The 27211-nt window shown below is 53.6% G+C and overlaps 12 protein-coding genes across 12 annotated transcripts; 4 read left to right on the top strand and 8 right to left on the bottom strand.

Moving 5' to 3' along the window:
• Positions 1–746: 746 nt before the first annotated feature.
• DSM5745_01692 (cytochrome P450) lies at positions 747–2023 on the top strand (the record flags this gene model as incomplete). The annotated part of the gene is made up of 4 exons (XM_026743708.1): positions 747–798; positions 861–979; positions 1030–1519; positions 1584–2023. 4 exons carry the CDS (start codon positions 747–749, stop codon positions 2021–2023), a joined length of 1101 nt encoding a protein of 366 aa, XP_026606871.1.
• Positions 2024–2078: 55 nt separating this feature from the next.
• Positions 2079–3702, bottom strand: DSM5745_01693 (cytochrome P450; the record flags this gene model as incomplete). Its single annotated transcript, XM_026743709.1, has 2 exons — positions 2079–3587; positions 3646–3702. 2 exons carry the CDS (start codon positions 3700–3702, stop codon positions 2079–2081), a joined length of 1566 nt encoding a protein of 521 aa, XP_026606872.1.
• Positions 3703–3914: 212 nt separating this feature from the next.
• On the bottom strand, positions 3915–5497 carry DSM5745_01694 (uncharacterized protein; the record flags this gene model as incomplete). The annotated part of the gene is made up of 3 exons (XM_026743710.1): positions 3915–4113; positions 4189–5060; positions 5114–5497. The coding sequence occupies 3 exons, from the start codon at positions 5495–5497 to the stop codon at positions 3915–3917; spliced, it is 1455 nt and encodes a 484-aa protein (XP_026606873.1).
• A 624-nt stretch (positions 5498–6121) lies between these two features.
• DSM5745_01695 (uncharacterized protein) lies at positions 6122–7792 on the top strand (the record flags this gene model as incomplete). The annotated part of the gene is made up of 5 exons (XM_026743711.1): positions 6122–6211; positions 6273–6662; positions 6729–7361; positions 7560–7643; positions 7784–7792. 5 exons carry the CDS (start codon positions 6122–6124, stop codon positions 7790–7792), a joined length of 1206 nt encoding a protein of 401 aa, XP_026606874.1.
• Positions 7793–9667: 1875 nt separating this feature from the next.
• DSM5745_01696 (uncharacterized protein) lies at positions 9668–10861 on the top strand (the record flags this gene model as incomplete). Its single annotated transcript, XM_026743712.1, has 2 exons — positions 9668–10242; positions 10663–10861. 2 exons carry the CDS (start codon positions 9668–9670, stop codon positions 10859–10861), a joined length of 774 nt encoding a protein of 257 aa, XP_026606875.1.
• Positions 10862–10991: 130 nt separating this feature from the next.
• On the bottom strand, positions 10992–12142 carry DSM5745_01697 (uncharacterized protein; the record flags this gene model as incomplete). The annotated part of the gene is made up of 3 exons (XM_026743713.1): positions 10992–11105; positions 11270–11784; positions 11854–12142. The coding sequence occupies 3 exons, from the start codon at positions 12140–12142 to the stop codon at positions 10992–10994; spliced, it is 918 nt and encodes a 305-aa protein (XP_026606876.1).
• Positions 12143–13097: 955 nt separating this feature from the next.
• DSM5745_01698 (Alcohol dehydrogenase protein) lies at positions 13098–14278 on the bottom strand (the record flags this gene model as incomplete). The annotated part of the gene is made up of 2 exons (XM_026743714.1): positions 13098–13813; positions 13906–14278. The coding sequence occupies 2 exons, from the start codon at positions 14276–14278 to the stop codon at positions 13098–13100; spliced, it is 1089 nt and encodes a 362-aa protein (XP_026606877.1).
• A 1113-nt stretch (positions 14279–15391) lies between these two features.
• DSM5745_01699 (ankyrin repeat domain-containing protein) lies at positions 15392–16372 on the bottom strand (the record flags this gene model as incomplete). Its single annotated transcript, XM_026743715.1, has 1 exon — positions 15392–16372. One exon carries the CDS (start codon positions 16370–16372, stop codon positions 15392–15394), a length of 981 nt encoding a protein of 326 aa, XP_026606878.1.
• A 1052-nt stretch (positions 16373–17424) lies between these two features.
• DSM5745_01700 (ankyrin repeat domain-containing protein) lies at positions 17425–18684 on the bottom strand (the record flags this gene model as incomplete). Its single annotated transcript, XM_026743716.1, has 1 exon — positions 17425–18684. The coding sequence occupies one exon, from the start codon at positions 18682–18684 to the stop codon at positions 17425–17427; it is 1260 nt and encodes a 419-aa protein (XP_026606879.1).
• A 2149-nt stretch (positions 18685–20833) lies between these two features.
• DSM5745_01701 (tyrosinase family protein) lies at positions 20834–22205 on the top strand (the record flags this gene model as incomplete). Its single annotated transcript, XM_026743717.1, has 4 exons — positions 20834–21033; positions 21085–21247; positions 21308–21597; positions 21674–22205. 4 exons carry the CDS (start codon positions 20834–20836, stop codon positions 22203–22205), a joined length of 1185 nt encoding a protein of 394 aa, XP_026606880.1.
• Positions 22206–22975: 770 nt separating this feature from the next.
• DSM5745_01702 (uncharacterized protein) lies at positions 22976–24112 on the bottom strand (the record flags this gene model as incomplete). The annotated part of the gene is made up of 1 exon (XM_026743718.1): positions 22976–24112. One exon carries the CDS (start codon positions 24110–24112, stop codon positions 22976–22978), a length of 1137 nt encoding a protein of 378 aa, XP_026606881.1.
• A 990-nt stretch (positions 24113–25102) lies between these two features.
• Positions 25103–26767, bottom strand: DSM5745_01703 (uncharacterized protein; the record flags this gene model as incomplete). Its single annotated transcript, XM_026743719.1, has 1 exon — positions 25103–26767. One exon carries the CDS (start codon positions 26765–26767, stop codon positions 25103–25105), a length of 1665 nt encoding a protein of 554 aa, XP_026606882.1.
• Between the last annotated feature and the right edge of the window lie 444 nt (positions 26768–27211).

A 27211-nucleotide genomic window follows, 5' to 3' on the forward strand; every position in this document is an offset into this window, starting at 1 on the left:
ATTAATATATATATTTTTAAAAATAAAATATATTTTTAACTAAAAAATATAATTAAATTACTTATATATATTTATTTAAATATATATTAATTATATTTTACGAAAATTAATATACATATAGCGTGATATATTTTTATTTTTTTAATATATATTTATATTACTAATATATATTTTACTTTAATATATATTTATGACCTTAATATATATTACTTTAAATATAATTTTTTAATTATATTAAATAATAATACATATTACAATAAATATAATACTAGTCTTAAACCATTACTATACTCAATACCCCCCCTGCGGACTGACGGGTACCAATGGGACACGAGTGCTGTCGGCTCTCCAAAAAAGCGTTGGATGTGGGACTCCTTGAGGCTCCTGCGAGAAGGATACCAACAATTCTACGATAAGCCATGGCAGGTTTGGACCTCGGAGGGCGACCATATCGTTCTCCCGCCTGTCGCGGTGGATGAGCTGAAGATGCTGCCGGATCATACACTTCCGTCATCGCTGCGAGAGGTAAATGCCGTACCCTGCTAGAAGTTTCATCCTCGAGCCTGGCCTGACAACCGAACAGTTTATGCTACCGCGGTATACTTTCAAGCCGTTTGCGCCTTGGAAGCTGGATTGGGTCAACCATGCCATCCTGCATGACTTGAATAAAAACATGGGTATGGCGTGCTTATCTGCCCCAGAATCGCGGTAGCTGAGACATCCCGGCAGCGAAGATTTTCCCGGCAATGAGAGAAGAGGTCGACATCGCACTGCCAATGGAGCTTCCGACGTCCACCGGTACGTCATCGGAATATGCCCCGGCATTCGGTGGATGTATAATACTCTGCTAACACAGACAGACTGGGCTGAGGTCGATATCTCCACCCAGGTCCTTCGCGTGATCTGTCGTGTCAGCGGAAGAGCTTTCGTCGGTACGGGACTCCACCGGAATGAGGAATGGATCAACATCAGCTGTAACGTGAGTATCTGTCACCTTCAAATAAACAATACACATGATGACGATTACAGTACACCAAGGATCTCTTCCTAGCAGCGCTTAAGCTCCGCGCCGTGCCGTCCTTCGTCCGCCCTGTTCTCGCCCTCTTCCTCCCCGATTTGCGTCGTGTCTACCGACATAATGACCGTGCCCGAGCTCTCGTCCAGCCGATCCTGCAGCAGCGTGAACAAAATGAGAAGGCAAGCGCTGAGTACACAAAACCAAATGACACAATCCAATGGATCCGCGACCTGATCCCGGAAGCGGATCGGAAAGACTATGCTTACCAAGGAGCTGCACAGCTGGCTATCACGGCCGTGTCGGTACAGTCAACAAGCAAGCTCATTGTAAATGTCCTGCTGAACCTCATGAAGTACGGGGAATATGTCCCAGTACTCAAGGAAGAGATCGAGGTCGTCTTGGCGGAGAGCGGTGGTGTCTGGACGCTGGAGAGCATGGGGCGGCTGGAGAGGCTGGATAGTTTCATGAGGGAATCGTTGAGGTTCGAGCCGCCGCTGACAGGTGAGTTTGTCTACGGCAAAGCAAGCGTAGTAGAGCATGGTCGTTGATACGAGAACATCAACAGCAACCTTCCAACGCCGTGCAATGAAACCACTTCAGCTCTCCGACGGCACAGACATCCCCTCGGGTGCACTTCTCCTTGCACCCGCAGACGCAATCGCGTTCGACCCGAACTTCTACCCCGACCCAGAGGCATTCGACGGCCTCCGGTTCTATAAGCTACGGCAGCAGGCGAACGAAAACGGATCTGCCGCTAAAGTGGGCAGCAAGGTGCGCCATCAGTTCGTTGCTACGAGCGAGACACAAGTGCAGTTTGGACTAGGGCGACATGCTTGTCCAGGGAGATGGTTTGCTGGACATGTCATCAAGATGGTTGTGGCGGCGGTGCTGCTGGACTACGATTTGAAGTTCCGGGATGGCGAGGAGAAGCGCAAGACGTTTCTGTTTCAAACGACTAATATGCCGGATCCCAAGACGAGGATTCTCATGCGGAGAAAGGTTTAGCTTGACGTTGGCAGGGTTCAATCAATGCATCTCTACACTACTGTATAGTCCTCTACTACTTATCAGCCCGGACACGCAGTCGCACCATCAACGGCCCCTTATCCCACAGCGTATACACCTTCTGCCTCTCCCATCCCTCACTCTCCGGCGCCAACTCCAGATCAAAATTCCACAGCACCCTAGCCAGGATCACCCGCATCTCATTATACGCAAATGGCTTGCCGAGGCAGTTTCGCGGCCCATAGCTGAATGGCTGCGAGGCCGCAGCCTGGTCTGCACTGAATGGGCCCTCACCCTCACCCTCCCCCAACCACCGCTCAGGCAGGAACTCGCCTCCCTGATAAAAGTTCTCCGCACTATGCGATGCTGACCACGCATGCACGCCGACCGACACATCCCCCGGCACCGCATGTCCCGCTATGAGCGTCACAGTGCCCTTGCGCGTCCTGCGCGGCGGCGCAATCGGGCCCGGTGGGTAGATGCGCAGACCCTCCGCGATGCAAGCCTGCACATACGGCAGGCGCTCTGCAGCCGCGACGAACGAGATCTCGTCTTCCCGCCCAAAGGCACCACGCACCTCGGCCGTTGCCTTCCGCAATGCATCCCTATTTTTCAACAGGTAGTACGTTGTCCCGGAGAGGGCAGTCGCCGTGGTCTCGGTCCCAGCGAGCAAGAGGAAGTTGGTATTTGCTTCGACCTCGCCTGCGCTGAGGGGCGCGTGCTCGCCTTTGACCCTGCCGTTGCCCTTGAGCAGGCAGCTGATGAAATCCGGCTTCTCGTACTCCAGGCCCTTCGCCAGCCGCTCTTCTGTGCTGCGTCCGACGAATTCGAGATGCCTGCGGCGGGCTTCCGTGAGGCGTCGGGGCGCGAGCAGCCTTAGCAGCTGCGGGAACGCATCATGCGTACACACGGCCATCGCCCGCACATACGCGCCGAGTTTGATCGTGCTCATGAACCCGTGGACCCACTCGTGGTACTTGCTCCCGAGGAGGCAGTTGAAGGATTGCCCGATCGCCAGGTCGCCGATGATGTCGAAGGTCGTGAAATTGTACCACTCGACAAGATCGACTCTTGCCAACCCTTGGTCCTTGTCGGCTGAAGAACAAGAAGAGCCGGCGAGCCTCCGCAGCCTCTGGACCAGCAGATCCACATACCCCTTCACAATCCCCTCCTGCTCTCTCAGTGCGCGCTCCGAGAATGCATAGCTGAGAGCCTTGCGCACGCGCGGATGATCATCGTTACCCGCGGTGAAGATGCTATTGCTTTTATCGCGTGAGAGATGGATCAGGCTGTAGAAGCTGGGGTCTTTGATGGGCGCGTTGTCGCCGAAGCCGTATATATCTTTCCATGCTGTTGGCGAGGTGAAGGAAAGCTCCGAGGGGGAGTACCGGACTACGGGCCCGTAGGTCTCGTGCAGCTGTTTTATGGAGAGCTCGAGGTTTCCGGTGATGCTGGCGATGAAGCGTGGGGCGTAGCTTGCGGCCCAGGTTCGGGGGCCTGGGAAGGAGGAAAGAGGGTGCAGGGTTATGTTGTAGAGGGGTTTGAGTGCGGTGTATGCTATGGCCTATTTTTCCTTTCATTTAGATTTACTCGGGGAGTATGAAGGATGCTAGGGTACTTACCGTCCAGAGCAGTGAGAGTAAGATGTCTGTTGTACCTGCTCCCGACCAGAGAGTCATCCTGAGAGGAGATTGATGTTTAACCATCATGCCGTTCTCAGAAGGGGCCTGTCCTCTCTTATACCAGTGAAACTGGCAGGTGCCATTGCAAGTCTTCTTCCCTTTGAAGTACAAGATAATACCACGGATGAATCCGGGAGAGATAAGTCCATGTGTACAGGATATGGTCAAGACAGACAGTCGTATGATCTACATAAGATAATCTACCCTAATCACTCAAACACCCTGGGACAGGCAGACTGGATCTGGTGCATCATGGTAGCCGTCTCAAACTCGGCAAATCCCTTATTTTCCAGAAGAGCCGCAGCAAGCGGACTGACTATGCTGGTTACCTTGACCATGGCCGGGTCCATTCGATCAAAACGTTCTATTACCGCGTCGAGCATCCTTGCCGTGACGGCCGTGCCCCTTCTAAAGCCCGAGCGATCCAGTTAGCAAGAGGCTCAATTACTGCCGTATTCCTAATAAAGGAATATATGCACTTACACAGCACTGGCCAGTTTCGTCGAGCAGATCAGCAGAATCCCCGGGCCCAGGGCATCCGTAAGCTGAGACCAGCGCTTGCCGTATTTCTTCCGTTCGTGGAACTTGGCCCGGAGCTCTGCCCGTCGCGTCTCGTCTAGGGTATTCCACTCCTCGTGGATGCTCTTTAGGATAAGGTCAATGACTTGGGATGCATTGCCCCGTCCCACTGTTGATGGAGGCCGGGTGCTGCCAGTATTGGCGCCAGATGCATGGCGGCCCCGATGCGCGCGGTGTGTCTCGATGTATTCGAGATGCAGTCGGATCAGGCCCATGCGGTCTCGGACCAGATCGTCACTCATGCGCGAGTTGATCTGGCAGACCACTCGATAGGCCTGTTCGAGCTTCACGTACGGTGACTGCGAGGATGCATCTGGCCGTGTCCCGTGCTCGTTCCATATCCCTTGTGTGGTCCAGCGAGGAAGATTCGAACCCAGAAGCGCGTAGTAGTCTTCACTGATTACGTGCTGCGACAGATATCGGACTATCAGATCGGCTTCGGTATCGGCGGAGTTCAACCTCATACTTTGCTTGTGTCTGCCGTCTCTTGTTGTACGGACTCTGCGGTGGGTCGGGGTGGGTGAAGGTAAGTTTCGACGCGGCATATGGCTTGTTCGTCCTGCAGTCGCTGTGGGCTTGACCTGCAGTTGCAATGACTCGGGGGATAGGCTTTGTACATCCACTGCAGTGGGTTGCATAGCTAAGCCTGCTTCATCTGACTCCATGTGATGAAGCCCAGATGCCAAGTTCGGGACGACTGTAGGATTAAAGAACCGGGTCAACCCTGGGTCTCCCAAGCAGCTACCGTCCATGGCCATGTACTCCGGAAACGATGTCTGCTCCTGTTATCCACCGATATCGCAGGTGTCGACGGTAGTTCACCACTTACCCCACTGGAGGCTACACTGCTCGAGGCTTCTGCCAATTCAACCCCGTCGAGCTCTGGCGGGCTTGGAGGCCATGGGAATCCCAGGTTGAGTTGGTCGAGTACATTGTGGTCCATTACACTGGCTTCCCCCTCCACCAGAAGGGCCCAATTGTTGCTGCTGGTTGGTTTCACCCGCATTCGAAAGGGCCCAACGGAATCAATACGGTTCTGGCATAGGAACGCCTGCAGCGCCAGAACAAAGTCGAAGGCACTGGTCTTTGCCTGGTTGTCATGGCACCGATCGGGCGGGCTGGTCACATCCATGGCTGAATTGGCATGGATGAGAGTAGGGGGAGAGCCGTGCGGGAAAGAGGGATCTTCTGCTCGTGGGGCTCTTAAACCCATTGCGATGAGTCGTACGCCCCTACCGAGAGAAGCGAGCGCTTGTAGAGTCCAGACAAGGGTGCCCAGACAAGGCTTCATGCAGATAAGCACGGCCCAATAGTCTTGGCCGGCCCAACAGTCTTGGTGTTCTAGCAGCAGAAAACCTGCATGGCAACGCTGGGCATTTCCTCGGTTTGGTGGTGATCGCCGGTCGCAGTCCAATCAGCCCCTGTTGTCTCCAACTTCTTGATATTGCCTGCAGCTCACGAGCACAGCCAGGCGCGTAACACGACTTGAGGCCACGATCAAAGCTCTTGATTTCGGGTGCTGCCGTTGCGCCCCGTGGGATCGAAGTGGACCGCGTCAGATGTCGATCTGGGGAGACTCGGGGAGTCGGGTGCGGTTGGACTAGAAAGCGAACGCTTAATAGCCAAAGTGATGATTGGTTTGACAGTGTGTGGATTTGGATTCAATGAAGGAATAGCGGCACAGCAGGCTAGCCGGGGTGGTCGCAGCGTGTCCGCGTCAGCCGCCCCTATTAGGGTTAGGGGAGCTATCGAAGCAAATGCATGATTAGCAGCTCGTCTGTGGTGTCTGTCTTCCGTTCTTCCTCATCCACAGTTTCATCCTCAGTCTCAGTCAACCATGCCAGCAGAGCCTGCAGCAGAGCTCGCTCCGGTCCCAGTGCCCGACAGCAAGAATGCTGTCCCGACTCAGCCCCAGGACCCCAACCTGGTACGCACCTGTGACTTTCTTGAATCTTATAATCGGCTTCACTGACTTCCCGATGCAAAAGGTCTCCTGGGATGGCCCAGCTGACCCAGAGCACCCCAAGAACTGGTCCAAATATCGGAAATGGACCTCGATCATCCCCATGTCCCTTTTCAACTTCCTCTCCTCCATGAGTTCTGCCACCATGGCCCCGGCCTTGACCAGCATCCACAACGATCTCGGCTTCTCTTCAACCTACCTCAGCATCCTATCTTTAACGGTCTTCTTGCTGGGATCCGCCTTTGTCCCTCTCATTACCGCCCCTCTTTCCGAAGTCTTCGGCAGGTCTCTCGTGCTGCAATCGATGAATCTGCTGTATATCCTGTTCAACACCCTCTGTGGTGCTGCCAATACGCCGAACCAGCTCATCGTCTTCCGATTTCTGGCTGGGATTGGGGGCGCGGGTCCATTCGCAGTAGGTCTTCCAACAATGGCTTCACATGTCTCAGCGAGTTCGAACGCTAATAGATGACTGGAGTAGATAGGAAGCGGAATCAACGCCGACCTGTTCAAGCCACATGAGCGAGGCCAAGCGATCGCCCTTTTCACATTGGCCCCCTTGCTCGGGATAATCATTGGCCCCATTGTTGGAGGGTTTCTGGTTCAGTACGTCAGCTGGCGATGGTGCTTCTATGTGGTCTCAATCGTGGGAGGGGCCACCCAGCTCCTGGGCCTCCCGTTCTTCCGTGAGACCTATGCTCCTGTTTTGCTGCAGCGACGCTGCAAGGCGCTGAAGAAGAGTACACAGAATCCTGCTCTCTATACCGAGCACGACGGTACCTCTCTGCCCCGGCTTCTCCGCACCAGCCTAACTCGACCCTTCAAACTTCTTGGGACACAACCTGTCGTCCAGGTATGGAGCCTTTACTGTGCTTTCCTCTGGGGGATACTGTACCTTCTCATCGCGACTTTCCCGGACGTTTGGACCGTCACTTATGGTGAATCGATCTCCACTGGCTCTCTGAACTACGTCTCCTTATTTACTGGAATGGCCGTCGCCTCGCAGCTGGGGACCCGGTTGGCCGACAAGGTGTACAGGAGCTTGTCCGCAAAGAATGGCGGCCGGGGGCTCCCTGAGCACCGGCTTCCTGTCCTTTTTGCCGGTGCGATTCTTGTGCCTATAGGGCTGTTTTTTACAGTCTGGCCTACAGATACTGGTCCAGACATCCACGCCCACGTTTTAATTGTTGCTTTGTTACTTTGTATGATATGGACCATGGCCTACAGATACTAGTCCAGGCATACCTTTTTAAGCAGTCCAAAGGTGTACTCATGGAACCGTCCTTGTCAGAACTGACTATGATTGTCGCAGAAACATCGGGGCGGCTATCTACAGTGCCGGCACGCTGGTCGAGGTACTCTGCGTGACAGGCTACATCATCGACACGTATCAAAAGTATGCCGCCAGCGCCATGGCGGCCATATTCGTGCTACGAAGCATTCTAGCTGTTGTTTTACCACTTGCTGCCCCCAGCTTGTATGGCGCCGCTTTCCTCCCGTTATTGACGATACTGAAGCTAACAGTATGCTCTGCAGATATTCTAATTTGGGGTTTGGCTGGGGAAATACCCTGCTTGGCTTGATTTCCATTTGTATCGGCATTCCAGCTCCGGCTCTACTGTGGTACTACGGACCCGCTCTGAGACGCCGGAGTCCATATGCCAGAGACGACTGAGGCACCGGGCTTGTTCTCCTGGAAAACAGGAGCGGCATCTTGGGAGGACTAATGGGCTTCGACCTGACTAGAAATAAGGTACAGTTACCTAGTATGCTGTGGATATGGTCTACAGCGCAGACACCTGGCCAGATAGGGTTTGGCACCTAATATGCAGGCCAGAATCTGGGCGCAGTGCAGAAAGAAATAGAATTGAAAGGTAAGGAGAATAGAGCAGAATGTACTAGAGATATTTCAATCACTTCTTACTAGAATATAGCTATAAGGTCATATTCCATAGCATTATTTGGTTCTGTAATACTTTGAAGACTGGGCCACCAAAAGTTGAACAGTGAATTAACCACCGGCTATAAATTATAGAATCCGGCTATTAAGCATCAAAGCCCTTATAGCTCAGTGGTAGAGCGCGCCACTCGTATATGATGGCTTGGTTATCTTATAAAATGCTAGATTCATTCTGGATCTAAAGGACATGGCGAGGTCTGCGGTTCAATCCCGCATGGGGGCATTTTTTTGCTGGGCTTTGCGTTCTGGTGCACAACTAATGTGCGGAGAGTACAACTAATGTACGGAGAGTATAGCAGACAACAACACAATCTTAGGCAACTTTATCGCCGGGCAGGGGACAACCTTGGAAACAGATCCAACGGTCGCGGCAATATCTCATCAGGCGGGTGCAGGTGCTTGTCAAAGCATCCTTTGGGCTAGGAACAGAGTGGACCAATGAATGTGACATTGATATGGTATGCTTTGCTCGCAGCTGAGATTTGGCAGCATGGATTGTGGATGGGGGGCTCTGACTTGGAATAGCTCTAGAGTGGTGTATGGTACCGACGGACAGGAATGAAAAAGAAATCAGCCACTGGAACATACCCTACAAAGCGTTCCTTCGTTGTTGTCGAAACGTAGTTGGTTCCCAAATACCAAGTCATTGTATCTATAGTTAGGCCATTGAAGGTCAACCGCAGAGGCCTCAGGTTGGCAATGGAGGTCTATAAGTATGGCCAGCCCAGTTCCCCAGTCCCATCATAGCCCTCATCACATCCCATCCAAATCAACCGATCAACTATTCTTAATCCTCAACCATCATGCCCACCAGCAAACGCATGGAGGCCCTTATCCAGGCCCACCACAACCAAACCAGCATTCCCAGACTCCTGGATAATAGCATTAGCTGGTACCAAGCCCTTAATAGCCAGCGCTACTTTAGCCCAGGCATGGTTTATAAAATTAGCCAATTTTATAACAACACCCTTTATATTCACGTTGAGCCCAAGTAGCACTATTACAAGTTTTTTAACCCGCATACTAACCAGGACATGCCACTAAACCAGTACCCGGACAAGAAAACCCGCAATAACCCCAACGCGAGTGCAAGACGGCCTGGGCGTAAGCCCAAAGCACCCACGCCGGGCTTAAAGCCCGGCAATATAAAAGATGGCTTTTACCAGGCCGCCAGCGGCCTAAGGTATAACAAAGTGGGCTAGATTATCTAGGAACACGTGGGCCCGGCCGGCTAGTTTTACGGGTACTAGGCGGAGCCGGTGCGCGGGGGCCCGCGGTTTTAGGAGTTCTACTCCAAGCGGGATATAGACATAGGCGCGGCCGGGGAGGATTTCCCGCGGGCCCCGTACACGGGGAGTCTCAAGACGCAGGAGGCGAATGCGGATGCGGATGCAAGGCGGCCACGGCGCGAGGTCAACCATCGCCCGCGGCAGGCCTGGTACGGCGGGCTGCGGCCGCCCATGCCTCCGCTTCGGCGCTGTGAGGCAAACAAGCGGGCGCAGCCTGTGCTGGGCGCCGAGTCCCCGGGCGTCCTGTATGCGGCGGACGGGCAGTGGTTTGTCGGGGTCGGCAGGGTGGTTGCGCTGGGTGTGACGTATCGGCTTTCTGGGCCGGAGCATCTCCGTGTCTATGTTGAGCCGGTCCCTGGGAAGTCTGGCGGCGACTATGACTTCTTCCACCCCGTCACCCGCGAGTGGATGGACGAGCTGCCCCAGACCAACCCCGTCCCCGGCGTGGAGTGCACGCGCCACCAGCGCAAGTCGCTGCCGAACCGCTGGCGTGACCTTCCGGCTATCACGCGCAGACCCAAGCTTGGGGAGGAGTACCCCGGGCGGTACTTTCCGCCCAAGGCGCCGAAGCGGTTTGTCTACGTTGGGGTGGGCAAGGTGGTCAAGACCGGGGTGGACGAGGGCCGGATCTGGGCGGAGGTCGAGCCGATCCCTGGGAAGACGGGGGGGAAGTACGAGTTCTTTGACCCCTGGACGGGCCAGGATATGCCGGCGGACTACTGGCCTGGGGAGGAGGAGGAGTGGGAGTAGAAATGCTCAATGGTGGTTCAAGGTTGCTGTTCTGCGTTATTTGTGGCATTTGCCGTATCTATCAATCATGCTTCACCATGATATCCCTGCCACTGCATCTCTAAGCCAGTGCACAGTTCAAACCCCAGAGTAGGGCTAGGTCTTTAATACCCATCTATATAGCCACTTATGTATCCGCCTATGAATCGGATGACCTATAACCCTTTTTCAATAGGTTTAACTTTACTATGTTAGAAAAACTTCCCTATATCTCTATTCCAAAACCGCCATGGGCATGGGCATCCCATATTCCCTCCTCGCTCTAACCACCCAATCCGCCCCGAAAACAACAACCACAACGCCAACTATCGCAACGTTATAGTTCATGTTCGCCGCCGTCACAGGCAGGTAATACGGGAAGACCAACCACACACTAGCAAACAGACTCCAAACCACACTAAGCACGCCAATAACGCTGCCCCAGATCCCGAGGTCAAAGTAGTGCGCCGGCAGACTAGACGGGCTCGTCCACTTGGTATACAGAAACGCCGCTACCGTCATCGCGTAGCTGAGATAGAAGCAGACGTTCGCGGCGCCAAAGAACGAGGCCAGCACGAAGCTCGGGCCGAGGGTTAGGAGCAGGGTTAGGGAGGAGAGAATGCCAATGGTTGCGATTGCGTTGGTAGGGACGAGGACATTCGCATGTCCTCGAACATCCCCCTGCTCATCTGCCCCTGAAGCGGCTCGCTTACTGCCAGGAATCCGCTCAAGCCAGCGCCAAAACGGCAGCCCCCGATGCGTCGCAAACGACCACACCACACGGCTCGCCGTCGTCGTCACAGCCGTCGCCGCCACAATCGTCACAAGCACATACAGCAAACTAGCAAGGAGGAACAGCGGCGTGCTGCGCAACGAGTCCAGAAACAGCTGGATGATCGTCACGCCGCCGACGGGATCCAGCAGTGCCTCGCGATCAGCGATACAGAAGCAGAAGATGATCGCCATGGGCAGACCCAGCACCCCCGAGAGAAGCGCATTCCCCACCATGACCTGCGGCACCTGCCTCGCGGGCTGGGACATCTCCTCGACCATGTGCGCGGCGGCATCGAACCCGTTTATGGCTGTTGTGCCGGGGAGCAAGCCGAGGAAGAAGACGACGCCATCGGACGGCCAGCCGGAGTTATTGAGCACGGCTGCGAAGACGTCGTGCGCGGACTGTTTGGGGGCTGTCCGGACCAGCAGCGCGAGTGCGATGAAGAGGACGCCCGCGTTCGTGAGGAACACCATGCTCTTTAGCGCTGCCGGGAGGGTCTTGAAGAGCGGGATGTTCCAGGCGATCGCTAAGAGCGCCTGCGCCCAGGAGATGAGCAGGAGGTGCCATGGCTGCGCGGTGTACAAGGGGTGCAGGGCCATTGCCACGGCCGTTAGGATCTGCGCTGTGAGGAGGTATGTGCCTGCGGTCCAGAGGAACCATGCTGCGGAGGTGAGGGCGCCGGTGCAGTAGCTGAGGACGTTGACGTGGTGCTGTGGGACGAGCTTGCCGATCCAGTAGATGTGGCCTGCCGCTTACTTGTTAGCATAATTTAATACCCTACAACAGGGACATTCTGGATGAAAGATATGCGCACCACTTGGATGCGGAAACACGGCCGCGATCTCGGCGAGCGCGGTGCACAGGACGATGTTCAGCGTGACTGCGAAGATGTACGTGTAGATGTAGAACGGGCTTCCGCCGAGCTCTAGGCTGAATGTGAGATAGCTTCCGACTGCGATCGGGGTGGCGGTTGTGCTGTAGACGAGGCCGAGGGTGCTCCAGATGTTGAAGCGGATTTCCATGCGGCGCTCCTCCATTTGGCCTGAGGATATGTCGACGGTGGCCTCTTGGGGAGGAGGGAATTCCTTCTCTATCTCGGACATGGTCGCTTGAGCTGTGAACGATTATTGATTGATGAATACTACCATAGATAGTTTTATGTTGGTTTGGGGGTTGAGGAGTTAAAGTAGGGCATCACAAACAGCGTCTACAGATAAGAACCTTGGAATTGGTAGGCCTAGCACAAGATAGGAAACGGCTACCATGAATAGAGATGTAGATTAAAAGAAAGTCACTAGCTGCATAGTGCAAAGCTTTCCATGCGACATCTCGCAAATGTAGATACGGTGTCAGAAGCTTCTGCAAGTATCAGGGCCTGGGGTACCTGATACGTAATACTTCGAGATTCTACCCCATAGATAATTGGCGATGAAGGTAGAAGTACTATGGGATATTTTAGTCTTGATAGGCAGTCTTTAGCTTATCTGCGGAGTACCTAGGAGCTACCCCGGGATGGGTGACTTACCATAGTGTATATTATTATCTCAGTCCAATCACAGCCGAGCCATCCATATCGGTCTTTGGCCCAGGGAAGAAGAGTACAGATCTGTCGATTTGATCCGCTATGTCAGGGCCGAGGATAAGCTCGATAGCCAGCAAGTCCTCACCAAGCACTACCATAACAATGGCCCCTCAGTAACCATCCTCTCTACCCTACCAGTGGCTTCAACAAAGCCTCGACTCACCAAATTCGACGAGTTCTATTGCCAGACCAAGAACCAGTATCTCATGGTTCCGCCAGGGGTCACGAGATGTCAAACCCGCAGGTGCAGAGGTTGCTTGGGAGGTAGGTATGGGATTAGTCGGCCTCTTGTGGGTTCTACAAGTACCAGGATCCAATCAGCGATATCTAGGGTTAAGGCCAAGGAGATGGTTTATGTATCGCTTCCTAAATGTTGCCTACTCCACTTCCACTCCGAGACACCTCCAATCCAGCCGGGTTGGTAGATAGGGCATCTAGCCCTAACTCCGCCGCGTAAACTGCTGAACATCCCCCGTCTAAAACCCAATCACAACCTTACTCTCCTCCGTCCGATTAAACCGTTGATAATACTCCGGCGCCTCCTCAATCCCAATCACACTAGTAACAATGAAGCCCGGATGCGCCTGGCCGCTGTTAATAAGCGGCACGATCTCCCCGGCCACCTGGAGCGGGAGCACAATGCCCCCGCTCACAGAGACCATCTTCGCATACGCCGCGCCATAGTCGATATCCGCCTGTCCGGACGAGAACAGTCCAACGACACCGATGCCGCCGCGCGGGGCCGTAACATTAATCAGCTGGCGCACGGTAATCCCCGAATCGATGGCGCCGGACGCATCAACGGCTTCGTAGCCGACTGCTTCCACGCCGCGCCGAACGCCGTTCGGCTCGAGGGCTAGGATCTGCGCGACGGGGTCGGCGTCCTCGAAGTTTATGGGGATCGCGCCGATGGATTCCGCGAGGGAGAGACGGTTGCGCACGCGGTCGATGCTGTAGACGCGTGATGCGCCCCGTAGGAGGGCCGAGTATGCGGCGAGGAGACCGACGGGGCCGGCGCCGAAGACTGCGATGGTGTCGCCGGGTTCGAAACCGGACCAGGTTACGCCGCTCCAGGCTGTTGCGAAGATGTCTGAAGTGAAGAGGTAGTCGATTAGGGTTGTGGTGTTTGTTGTATCGGTTACCGGGACCGGGATGAGCGAGTTGTCGGCGAAGGGGATGCGGGCGTATTCGGCTGGTCGCGTTAATTTCGGGCTCTCATTGAGTAACTTCATAGACGCAATCAGGGTATACTATGGATAGGGTAATGGTAGGTAGGGTACTCACCCTGCAATCCCGGCAAAGCCCCACCCCCCTCTACACCCCCGGAGCTCAGAGACGGAACATACACGTCCGGCTCGGTGGTAAAATGCCCATTGTCAAAGTTATCCGGGATAACCACGTAATCGCCGACTGAGAGGAACTGCACCGAGTCGCCGACCTCGACGACGTGTCCGATCCCCTCGTGTCCGTATAGGTACGGGTGTTCTTCGGATCCAGACGCAGCGCGGTAGCTGTGGAGGTCGCTGCCGCAGATGGCGGAGGCGTTCATGCGCACGATTACGTCGGTGCCGTTGAGGATTGTGGGCATTGGTCTGTCGATGACGGAGACGTTGAAGGGGGTGCCGAATTGGGCGACGGCGCGCATGGTTAGGGACATTTTGCTCTGGTAATATTGTGATTGGGAATTGAGATGAGTAGGTAGGTAGGTACCTTGCGAGACATCTCAGGCCCCAAGCTGTTTTATACATGCTCGCCAAGAAGGAACGCGTGTCCGTCAGGTATCGTGCCAGGATCGTGTCAGGAATAGCATGGACGGGGTGGCATTATGTCTGCCAAGAGAGTGGAGGAATCGTGACATTGCATCAGTTACGGCGATATGGTTAAGCCCGCAGGTTGTGTGCATTGCAGCCTTGCAGAGTATGGTGAGATGCGTAAGCCAGCTGCTGATCCCATGTCGTCATTCGTAACGGGCATGGTCTAGACATGGATGATAGGTGCCGAGAAGCTCTGGAGAGAACATCTTCTAGCTTGGTATATATGATCAACATAAGCATTGCGGAGACCATTGACCAGGCACAATTAGCGTGCAGACGCCTCAGGGGATAAGCACCCTGCATTAGCGTCTAGGCGTAAGCAAGGCGCTGCTCTTGGCTTGCCAAGTCAGGGCGGGAGTTACAGTAAGTAGGTATGATCTCAGCTGGCATCATACCTAGATGATGACAGTGAATTCCAAGGTAGGGCTAACTACGTCGCCTGCATCCCGCAAGCAGTCGGCACATGACCTCGGGACCTTTCCCCCTCTACCTTTCTTGTTATAAAACTTGAGCATGATTGAATGCAATAGGTAACTATGCAACTATTTATCTTGCTTTCGCTTATACTCTTGGAGTTAGAGACGCGGCGCGAGTAAAGCCGCTCTCATGATTGCAAATACCGTTGAAATGGATCGATTGGATTACCGTATAGAGAGCCACAGTGGGGGACCTCAAATGATGGAGAATATCCAGCCTTTGGTTTGGGTCACATATAAGTCTTCTTTATGTACTCATTCTTATAGTAGTGTTGATGCCTCGATCTTAGGTTGTTCGGTCTTACAGAGATCGAAAGTAATTGCCCAGGGTATCAAAACACAGACAAGGCTGATAGTACTACCTATGACAGGCCTAGAACGGAGACCCAGCCATCTGCACATCCGGCTGTGGACTCTCCGACGCCGCCGCCGCCTCCAACATCGCCACGATACGAGCGCGCCCCCTTTTCTCCGCCACCGTCAACGGGCTGTCCCCGTCCGCATTCCGGCGATGCATCTGCACCCGCCCCGGGGCGTAGCAAGCAGCATCTCAACCACCCCCTCGCCGGGGTCACACCCCACCATAACTCCATCTTCCCAAACCGTCCGGACAGAGCGAGCAGCCAGACAGCCCCCATACTGCGGAAGCCCCTCAACAGCAAGCATAAGCGGCGTGCAGAGGGCGTCATCAAGCGGATCGGGCTCAACACCCTGATCAAGCAGCCCACGCACAACATGGAGACGATCATGCAACGCCGCTGCGTGGAGTGGCGTCTGGCCGCGCGGACCTACCACGCTGCCGTCCACGCGGCCGCTCCGCACCAGGTCCAGGAATGTGCTGTCCATTGCTTTATGTGGCGCCGACATGGCAAGCAGCAGCGGCGACTGGTTCAGGTTGTCGCGACAGTCGACGTCCACGTCCGGTACGGCAAGTAACATCTCCACGGCCTCGGTGTGTCCGATCTTCGCTGCTGCATGGAGAGGTGTTGTCCCGTCGTGGCTGCCGCGATTGATGTGCGCATTGTACTTGCCTGTTGCCAGCAACATGCGCACGATCTTTTTGTAGGCATGCGAGGGCCAACCCATTCGGCCGCACATGGCAGCCAGCAGGAGGGGAGATCGGCCTTTGATGTCGCATGAGGTGGGATCTACTTGTGGTATTGCGAGAAGGAGTTCCACGATCTCTGCGTTTTCGTGGAATACCGCGTGTGAGAGCGGGCTCCGGTTATTGTTGTCTCGAATGTCTGGATTGATGCCGCTGTGGGCTAGAAGGAGGCGGACGATTTCTGTCCGCCGGAGTTCGGCGGCCAGCATGAGTGGTGTCTTGCCTGGTGTGCCTTCTATTTGGAGCGCGGTGTTGGCGCCGTCGCGCAGGACCAAGGCGCATAGTTGTGGGTTTGAATCGTGGATCGCCCGCACGAGGATCTCGCCGCGTTTTTCGGCGAGTGTGTCAAAAAACATTTTGGGGTCTGTTAGGTATAGGTTCAGTTGGAATTGCTTTATCAATCTTCAAGGATTTATGAGTGGAGGCAGATTACCGAGTGGGAGGCAGGAGGTCTCAGGTTCTTGCTTCGACCGTTGATTTAAGCCTGAAAACCCCCAAATCTAGGCATCACACTGAGAGACAAATATCGAGGTGACAGATCTTGGAAGTTGGATCAAAGGATTCATTGAGAAAGCGGCGGAGCGGGACCTTAATATCCATTTCCACTGGCGCTTCTGTGGAGCCACCTTGATTTGAATTGTTGTCGGAAAGTGACCCGTCTAGCCCAGTTAGTAGTACTTAGCAGGTCTACCTACCTAGGTCCACAGGTACCCTGGGCCCTTGGTCTACGGAGTAGGTGCTCGCCTACCCCACCTAGGTAATGGAAGACTTTGCGCTATAAAAAACTATGGATGCATCAGGCTGCGTGTTTGCCTCTACCATATAATGGGAAATCAACAAAGCATGCCACTAAGGGCATGGCAAGAGCCACTAGTATGAGAAATCATGGGCCCACCGGTTCGTAGCGAAGTTCGAACCCGTGGAACCATCCGATGGAAATTAATATTAGGTGGATAGCCAATCTAATCACCCAGATTTGAAGAGTCTAGTACCTCTACTTTGGAAACAACCGAGCCAGCCAACCCTGAATCAGACCTATTGCCTGCAAAGCACCGGCTGCCCTGCAACCCCGTCCACAACGACCATCACCAGGACAAAATAAGAGACATGCAACCCAACAACCGTGACGCAAATGGACTCGACATTACCCACCCCAGACGCCGAAACCCGTCCTCAATCCCCTGCATGCTCCTCAGCCAAGAAAGCGCTGGGACGCCTGCTGGCCAACGCCCACCACAAGCAAAGACTCAAAGCCAAAAGTCAGATCCTGGCGAAATCGGGGTCTTGACCTGTGATTACAAGGTCCTCTGCCCCGTTCACTTGCAGGTGTAGTCTAGAGTATCGGAGCAGAGTAGCCGACCCGGGGAGCATAAATATACCACCATGTCAAAAGAATCAATCAATACTTCTATGGTTTAGAATACTGCCGAGCTACTAGGTAGGGAGTCAGACACGCCCGCCTAAGAGCCGGATCCGGACCCTCCACACACCCCGACATATAAGCGTCATCCTGGTCCTCCAGCGGCGCAGCAGCCTTCAACATCTCCACGATATCACCCATCCCCTTCCTCTCCGCCACAGTCAACGCGCTCTCCCCAGCAGCCTTATGATGAATCCGTACCCGCCCCGTACCAAGCAACATCTCAACAACCTCGACAAGCCTCGCATTATCTCCACCACCAGGGCGGAAAAGCCGAGAGTCATTCGGCCCATTGCTGAAAACATCCCACCCTGACTGAGCAACGGGCTGAAGCTCCCGAACAGCAAGCAACAACGGCGTGTCCTTGCGCGAGTCAAGCGCATTCACATCAGCCCCCAAAGCAAGCAGCTGCCGGACAACGCCCGCCCGCCCAAACCTCGCAGCCTTATGCAGCGCCGTCTGCCCGTCCCTATCGGCGCGATGCGGATCTACCAGACCCCGCCGCGCCAGCTCAAGAAGCAAAGTAGCAGCTTCCTCGGCCCGCGCCCTCGACGCAAGGATCAGCGGCGTTGCGTGCGAGTACTCGTCCACGGGGTCCGGGTCAGCGCCGAGGTCGAGGAGTTGGCGCACCACGGCAGCACGGCCGTTCAGTGCGGCGCGGTGGAGGGCCGTCGCGCCAGTCTCGGTTTTCGCATTGGGGTCGACTATGCCCCGACGCGCTAGGTCTAAGAAGATATCGGCTGTTTCGGCGGACGGCGACGAGCTAGCGAGCATCAGTGGCGTGTGGCCATTCCTGTCGCGGGAATCAGGGTCCACGCCCTCTGTGGCAAGGAGGATGTGTACGACCTCGTGTTGGCCTGCCTGCACGGCGGCATGGAGCGGCGTCGCACCGTCGGGGCGGCCGGCCAGGTTGGGGTCCACGCCCTTTTGGGATAAAAGGAGCTGAACTATTTCTGTTTGCCCTGATTCGGCGGCGAACATGAGTGGTGTTTTGCGGCGGTCCATCCGTATTGAGGGGTTGGCGCCGTCGCGGAGGGCCGACGTGCATAGTTGGACGTTGGATGTTTGGACTGCATGGACAAGGGTTTGGTCGAGTTTGTGCAGGACGTCTTTGCGGGTGGTGAGAAGGAGTTTTGTTATGTTGTAGACGTGGCGGGTTGCTCTGGCGAACGAGGCGAGGTCCGCGGGGGAGAGGATGTGAGATGCTATTCCGGCGATGACATTATCTGGGAGGGCGTCGAGGGGCATTATCTTAGTTGATGTGAGCAGATCAACGTTCGAGATCTCGGGGTGAAGTTAAGGGGGAGGGGGACGAAAGTATAGTCGGGTGGAGACCCTTATATTGTTGAAGTCAAGAAGAGCTTTCCGGCTTGAGGGACTTTTGCATTTAGAATTAAGCGAAGCTATCAAGCTAGCTGGGCAAGCGATGCCAGTCGGATAAAATCTGGATCGAAAATCAATAGTTCCTGGAATGGTGGGTCAACCTACCATATTCAGGGTCTGGCTTAGACCCCGCGAAAGGGGGAAATCAGAGCGCTACAGATACTGCATGGAGCGAGAATACATTGATAGCCAGTACTATGTATCCAGCAACACTGTAAATGACCTAGAGTTTCATCTCCCAGAATGTGGCCAAATACCGTGGTATAGTCCGGAATGAGGTGCGGGACTCGGGCCTCGGCCTGACTTAGGGCTTACTGCCCTAAGTCCCCTTGTCTTCTATATTGTACCTAACAGCAAGGCTATCCGAGCTATATGAACGAATAGGTCAATGTATACTCTTTTTTCTCTTAGTCAAGGTCCTAGGTCATATGGTATTAACAACCGTTAATCCAAACAAGATCCAATCTGATCCTCGACCGTCCTCCTCGGCCCAATCATCGAACTCACATCTGCATCACTACCAGTATCCTCTATACACACAATAACCCTCTCGACGAGGGGATTGATTGTGGGGAAAAAAGCGGATCGTTTTGTTGCAAGTTCGACGCTGGTGAGTTGGTGGGTTTGTGTTTGCTACATGCCAGGCACTGCATGCGAAGGCAGCAGGATGCACAATGACTCCAACTGTGCAGGCGCAGTTGATAAAGAGCCCCGGGCATCTCAACAAGATAACCTTGCACTGCTCCTACCATCTTGTCCTCCTCTTGCTCATTGTTGTATTGTCAGGGCCACTCAATTTGTTCTAGTTAAGGACCTTTTGCTCCATGCGTCCCATTCCAGGCTACATAATATCGCTTTTCTCCCGAGGCAGAGCGCCGAAAAAGCCACGCACAAACAAAACATGCGTAACAACCCAGTCGCCCAGAAACCAGGCCCACCAGTGCGATTCAAAGCCAAGATGGTGAAATTGTGTGGTTTGAAATTTCCATGCCCGGTCTGGACAGGACCCGAAGCCAACGGTGTGGATTACGCACTGCAAATGATAGGAGGATCTCCAGCGTATGCTGAGGGCAAGATAAACAAAGCCGTGCTCCGGAAATAACTATCATGTCTGGATTCTGTAGGAGGATCGAGTAGGTACCGGGCCGTCCCGGACACGGAGATTTCCGTCCGAAGTATCCCGTCAGGGACGAGTCCAGACTCCACAAACATAATGTGAATATCCAGAAGGACAGTGAAACATCGGCCGAACCTTGTCGGTGCTTGCGCCTCCACAAGGCAGCTTGCTGCCCCACTGTCGGCCTTGATTCCGGTGATCGTCACTCCCTATCAATCGAAGTTCCACTCAAGCTCTACAACTGCTGGCGTCGAGGACTGAACCCTAAGAGCATGTATGAAGCGAAGAATCTGAAGCCGGTTATTGGAAAGTCATCAAACGAAGCAATTCGATACGAGTCTTTACCGCTGCTGCGCGATTATCACCAGAATCAGATTGGTATCCCGGTCAGCCAAGGCCCCAAGGATGCGCAACCTTACCCACGGACCAGCGATCGTAGATTAGTTCATCTCGAACCCTGCCCATCACCGGCATTAACTCAGCCTGGCCAGCCACAGACGCGTCTCTCGGAAGAATGCCCCCATCGCGATTTCACCGATTGGAGCATCCCTAAGACAAAGACGGCGCCTTCCCTCGGAGATCTCCTAGCTGGACTCCACCGGACTGAATTGCTCATCCACTGGCCAGTCGACATACTCTGTATTAGCGGAGTTATACGAGTCTTTAGGCAACCCGTTTATGCACCTGGACTGCGGCAATTACCCGACTCCAACGTCATGGCTTGATATGTATGTAGTGGAACGGGGCTGGAGCACAGATACGTGATATAAACCCATCCCTGCCCTTCGCGACGATCCTTGCTTCTCTTACCATCGCCAAACTCTTTTTTTTGTCCCATTCTTGATTTTTCTCCGTCTGTTTTTCGTTTTCTTCTAGTTTCCTGCAGAATCGTCCAACATGCGTTTCCCCTTTCCGTCCGCAGTGGCAGTGGCAGCTCTTGCTGCAATCCCTCAAGCTACGGCCATCGCCACGGACATCGACCAGTGGGATGTCCTCGCTGGCAAGGCCTTGGCCAACCAGGTGCTCTACCAGTTCACCAAGCCCCGATACACCGATAGCGAATGCACGCCCTTCAATGCCGCTGTTCGTCGAGAATGGTACATCGGTCTTGTCACATATACTTCTCGCATCGCTGACAGCTTCTCTAGGGGGACCCTCTCCAAGCAGGAACGCAAGGAGTACATTGACGCTGTAATCTGTCTCACTGAGAGTCCCTCGCAAATCGACCCTGCCCTGGCTCCTGGCGCGCGCACTCGCTACGACGACTTTGTGGCGGTTCACATTAACCAAACACTGAGAATCCACACGACAGTTCGTTCCCATATCTTATTACACTCCGTGTATACCCGGGCGGCAGACTAATAGATACAGGGAAACTTTCTGACATGGCACCGGTACTTTACCTGGGCCTACGAGCAGGCCCTCCGCAACGAGTGTGGCTATACCGGTTACCAGCCATACTGGGCCTGGGGCAAATACGCTGATGACCTGTTGAACTCGCCTATCTTTGATGGCTCTGAGTATAGCATGTCGGGCGACGGGTTATATATCCCCCACGATGGGCCCGAGATCTTCACAGGCCTGTTCCTGGAACCCGGAAACGGCGGCGGCTGCGTCACCTCTGGCCCATTCAAAAAGTGCATACTTCACCCTATACCCTCGTACTTACTGCCGTGTCACAAGATGAGCACCAAGTCCATAGCCCCGCTTCACAACCCAACTAACCCCTTAATCTAGCTTGACTGTAAACCTCGGCCCCCTCTTCGTAACCCTGAACGTCCCCGGCGTCAAAGCCCAAAACGGCACGGGCCTAGAGTCCAACCCGCGCTGCCTCCGCCGCGACATCAACGCCGACGCCGCGAAATGGACAACAGACGCACACGTCACCGACCTCATAACCAACTACCGCGACATCTCCTCCTTCCAAAACAGACTGCAGGGCGACTTCGACAACGGCTACGTCGGCGTGCACACAGGCGGGCACTACACGATTGGCGGGGACCCAGCCGGCGACTTCTACGCTTCCCCCGGGGACCCTGCGTTCTTCCTACACCATGCAGCGATAGACCGGGTTTTCTGGACGTGGCAGAACCTGGACCCTGCTACTCGCACGTTTGTGGTTCACGGCCCGACGCTGTTGCCTGGGCGTGGACCGAGTCCGAATGCGACGCTGGACGACGTGCAGTATTTTGATGTTCTTGCGCAGGATCGGACGATCCGCGAGCTGCTGGATACGACTGCGGGGCCGTTTTGCTATGTTTATCTTTAGTCTATAGGGGCTTTCAAGGCCTTACTTAGGTAGGTAAGGCATGGAGGTTATTGTCTTCCTAACTAAGGAAGATATGGTGGTTCGAGGCCTGTAGGGCTTAGGGTAGTAGGTGTAAAAGCATGGAGGTGTAAAAGCCCTGGGGAGTATAAGTATAAATATGCCTTTATTTATACAAAAAGACAATGAATGGGATTGGTGGTAGGAGTGTGATTCAACCACGGCCTTGACCGTGCCTGCCCCACTCAGCCACTCAACCTCCACCCAAAAATAGACGGCCCGAACCGGGATTCGAACCCGGGGCCTCTCGCAGATCAGTGTTTAAGACTAAGGGTGGACCCGCTTAGGGAAAGTTAGACGTTGCCGGAGCATGATTGGATATGGTGTTCTTACAAGCGAGAATCATACCACTAGACCATCCGGGCGATGTGCGAACTCAGGATCGAACCGTGGTATGAACGCGGGGACTCTCGCAAGCAATATGCCTTGGTACCCTAAATTCCAGGGTTGGAGTATACATAGCTGTACCCTCTTTGTCATGGGTGGAAAGACACTGCACTGCATTTGTTCTAGCTTTAATTGCGCATTTTAATCTTGTGGCATGTCCTGTGAGCAGGTTGGCCCACCCTCAGACCTCCAGGCTGTCTGCGAGAGTTGAGGTGACCTGAGGTGTTCTAAACACTACTTAAGTATCTGTTACTATTACTACATTGTGGGAAAATCCACAATCATGGTGAAATAATATTAACAATCAATGGAATCCAGGCTTCAATTCAGTCTCGCAGGATCCGAGCACCATCCAACCCCCTGATCTCATCCCCTTGCACACCCCCAACCTCCCACCCCTCCCCCTCCACAACCAGTACAAGATCCCTCTTGACTTCATCTGCATCCGCATACCCAAGATCCCAACACTTCCCCAGAATCCCATCCAACCCCCCCTCCCCCAACCTCGGCCACAGCCCGCGCGCCAATATACCCTTGACATCTTCAAGATTTCGATCACCAGCAGGCCAGCACCCAGTCAACAGCTCAAAGACAAGCGCCGCCCAGAGAAACAAATCCGTCTTCGCGGTAGCCACATCCCGATCCCATCTACCCCCGGGACCCGTCCCCCTCCCGGGGATCAGGCGCGGGTGGAACGGGAAATTGTATTCGCTGCCCCAGGTGGATTCGTTCGTGTATCTTGTGCCATGCATGGGCTCCATGTACACCGCGTCCAGGAAGCCGAGGATCGAGATGGAGAAGTCCGGAGCCGAGAGCCAGCATGTGTGGACGTGCAGGTCGCCGAGGATGACGTTCCTGGCGTGGATGAAACCCAGAGCCGAGAGGAGCTGCAGGGCCCATTGGAAGATGAGAGGGCGGTAGGCGGGATTCAGCTTCAGGTAGAGCCGGGCATTTCCATTATGCTTCTCACTTCCACTCGGCTCCGCCTCGGTGTCGTCTCCAGCAGCATACGCATACATGGACGCGCGATGCTCGTCGAGAAACCCCGCCAGCGTCGCAGCCGGCTTCTGGAGGATCGGGAGCGCGGTCCATGGATCCCGGCCACGGAATTGGACGAGCCGTGGATGGCCAGGGTTGCCGATGACTTCATACACGCGCGTCGTTTTCCACACGCGGCTCTCGTCTTTCCCTGCGTCGCCGTTGGTGGACATGTGGTCCTCGTCTGTGTAGCGCTCCAGCGGAGGGTCGGAATATGGGTCCAGCATCTCGCTGAACCCGTTGGATAAAAGGACGACTGTGTTCTCGTCGACTTGCTCTACTAAGATGCCAGAATTCCCGATTTCAAAAGGGAATTGCCGGTCATTAGGGTTCTTTGCGCGGAATTGCAGGATTTTGTCGAAGAGGTCGGCGGGACGAGAGCCAGGGGTAGGGCGGAGCAGGAGTGTACGGGTAGTTCGTGCCATGTTGCTGGTGGATGAGGAAATGGAGAGGAACAGAAGGCAGAGCGGACGACAAGGAAAAAAAGCCAATCTAAAGGTGCTTAGTCACAGAACTAGAAGGACACTGTCTTCCAAGGTTATTTTTAATAATGTTACTATGTCTTGCTAGTTTAGTTAAAGACTGCTATATTGACAGGACCTTTATACTATAGTAATGAAATATATATGTAAAGCTAAAATAAATAGAGTATTTATTTTATTTATAATGAATTGGGTATAGTTATAGTCTAACCGTAACATTAACAGGTATATATATATAAATACCTACAACAATCATAATAAGAAGACGGGCTATGGCGCCTATCCAGGGTGCAAGCTGATGACGGTCACAGCGAGCAGAGACATAATGTCCGATAGGAGAGAAAGACGTTGCGGTGACCATATGGAAGAAACAATCATCAGATTCAAATCTTAAAGAAAGCCAGTACCTACTACCTAGGTACCCAGGTACTACCGTGTATATGTCAGGACAAATCTAGACCTCCGGGACCAGGCATGATGAAGTCAAACCGAGATGAAAGGTTGACCAGATCCCAAAGACGCGTTCATAAGGTATACCCTCGACCCTGGAAGCACGTTATATCGTATATCCTGGAATATGAAGCTTGGTGGTTTCTTGTCCGATGGGCGTCGCAATGCTAGCCGGACTTGCCATGTCCAGGCCCTCTGCGTTGGTAGCGGATGACATCCAACCAAGCAAAACCAGACCTCTTTGCTGTCTAGATAGATTATGGCCCTGTATCTTTAAATGAGAGATATAGGCAGACGCAGGTTCGGCTTCGGGGACGTACTCAACAAGTCAGCTCAGGGATTCACTGTCTGTTAGTCGGGGAAGGTGTTGGGGATTGATTAGCCTGCATATGTGCTACCGCAATCATGCAGCCATAAACACGCCAATTCAAACCATGGGGTAATATAAACATTCCAATGAACAAGTCTAAGTCTGCGTAATATCTAAACCGCCTCCCCCGTCGCCAGAACATCCACGACCTTCTGGAAATTCAGCGCAAGCTCTGCATCCCCCTGACCGAAATCTCCCTTAAGGCAACTCAAAACAGCCTGTGAATACCCATAGCCCATCTCGGTCGGAAGTTTCTGCTTTGCCCACGCGACAAGCTCTGCAAGAACTTCCTTGTCCTTGGGCAAACGTCCCGTCCGCTTCGTCTCGCTGATCCTGCTCCGCATCAGTCGAGACATTGTAACCCACAGACCGATCTCGAGGAGCACGACGCCTAGCGAGTAAATGTCGTGGCCCCGCTGGAACGGCTTGTCGGGGTCGCCTTGCCGATCGGGATGCCGATACAGGTTCGGCTCAGCGTCGAAGTCGGCGGCCATGGCCGTGCCTTGTGTTTCGGAGCGTGCGTACCCCCAGTCACTCAGGTATGCGTGGATCCGGTTCTTGCTGTTTGGGACTATGCGATGTTTTTGGAGCTCTGAGACTTGGACGCCCGTTGGCGTGTCGAGGAAGAGGAGGATGCCGCGGCTCCAGATGTTCTTGTGCAGCCATCTTGAGGCGTGGATGTTTTGCACGGTGATCGCCAGACAGTGTGCCATGGTAAAGCGATCATTGAGCGTCGGCTTGGTGCGTTTTGCGTCGCCATCGCCAGCATTGATGTAGGAATGCAGGGTGATGAGGCTCTGCATTTCGACGTCTTGGGGCGTGGGCAGACGGTAGAGGAACATATGTCGGTCTTCGAATGGTTGATCGATATATCCCAGGCACTCTAATGCATATATCTTCGGAGGCGCCAATTGCTCGGGTTCGCTCTTGGACTTGCGACTACCAAAAGTGCTGTTTTTCAATAACCAGGCCAGATCGCGGATGGGGGCTTTCAGTTTCGCGATCTCGTCAGGGTCAAGGCCATCCCTCCGCAACTTCTTCGGATACTCATGATACTCCACAATAACGGCGGTGCTTGAAGCCCCGCCGGCTTCTGTCCAGTGTCCAAACTGAAAAGAACCATTTGCTGCGTACTCCGCAACCTTGATCTCTCCTTGGAGGTCTTGGAAACCGTCCGGAGCATGCGCATCAACCATTTTTTGGCGCTGAACCACAGGCCCGAGGCCAATTGCGTTGAGTTCTTTCTTGTCGTCCTCAGTGCCTCGAACCAGTATCTCCAGTCCGAAAAGCTGCATCTGGTCACGCAGGGCGGTCGTCCACTTGGTGTACTCTTCCAAAAGCCTCTCCAACTTCTTCTTGTCAAAAAGCGACCAGTCGTAGGCGACTCTCATCAGCGACATGGCCTTGCTCTTGGCGCGTTGAAGAAGCGAGCCCTCGGTCCTCTCGTCCAGTGCCAAAGCATCTATCTCCGTTGTCGCCAGGCCGTATTTGATAGCGATTAGTTCGTACTGAGCGAGTGACTGGCGCATTTGCATAAGGAGGTCGATGACGTTCTGAGCGACAAAAGGATCGGCCTTCCCTGGTAGAAGCAGACCGCGCTCGGGGTCCACGAAAAGGCGCTGGAAGGTGCGCAGGGTTGACAACTGGGTGTTCAAGGTGAGTCGCATTGCCAGCCGGTCATCATCGAAAGACTTGACATCGTCGATGATGCCTTTGATGAAAACAGTGACTTTGTAGGCTTGCTCGATGGCAGTGCAGGCTGTGCCGTAGAAGTCCATTCTGGTGGTGTTGGAGTTGGAGAGGTTGCCCAGGCAGGGTGGAGGGCGGGGTACGAGAAAGGTCAGCGAGGCTGAGAGTGACTTACTAAAAGGAATGACTAGTTATAGTAGGTAGAAGTCTCTTGTATTGCATGGTATACTAAGCTAGATATTCTAGAAATAAATAAAAAGTTTTATAAGTGGTTATTTAAGCTAAAAAAACCTTTTTTTACTAAAGCCCTAAGGCTACTAGTAGCCTTAGGCACTTACTTTTAATACTTTTTTTTATTTATATTAAAAATTTTTTTAAATTAGTAAGCTATAAGTTACTAGTATAAAAAAAGTCTTTTTTAAATTAATAAGCTATAAGCTATTAATACTAAAAAAAGGCTTTTTTAAAGGTATAATTTATAGGTAAGTATTAAAAAGCTAGTAATTAAAATAATAAAAATAGTAAGTATTAAT

This window comes from Aspergillus mulundensis (assembly GCF_003369625.1).
Source record: "Aspergillus mulundensis strain DSM 5745 chromosome Unknown scaffold_1, whole genome shotgun sequence".
In the NCBI taxonomy this organism is placed as follows: Eukaryota; Fungi; Ascomycota; class Eurotiomycetes; order Eurotiales; family Aspergillaceae; genus Aspergillus; species Aspergillus mulundensis.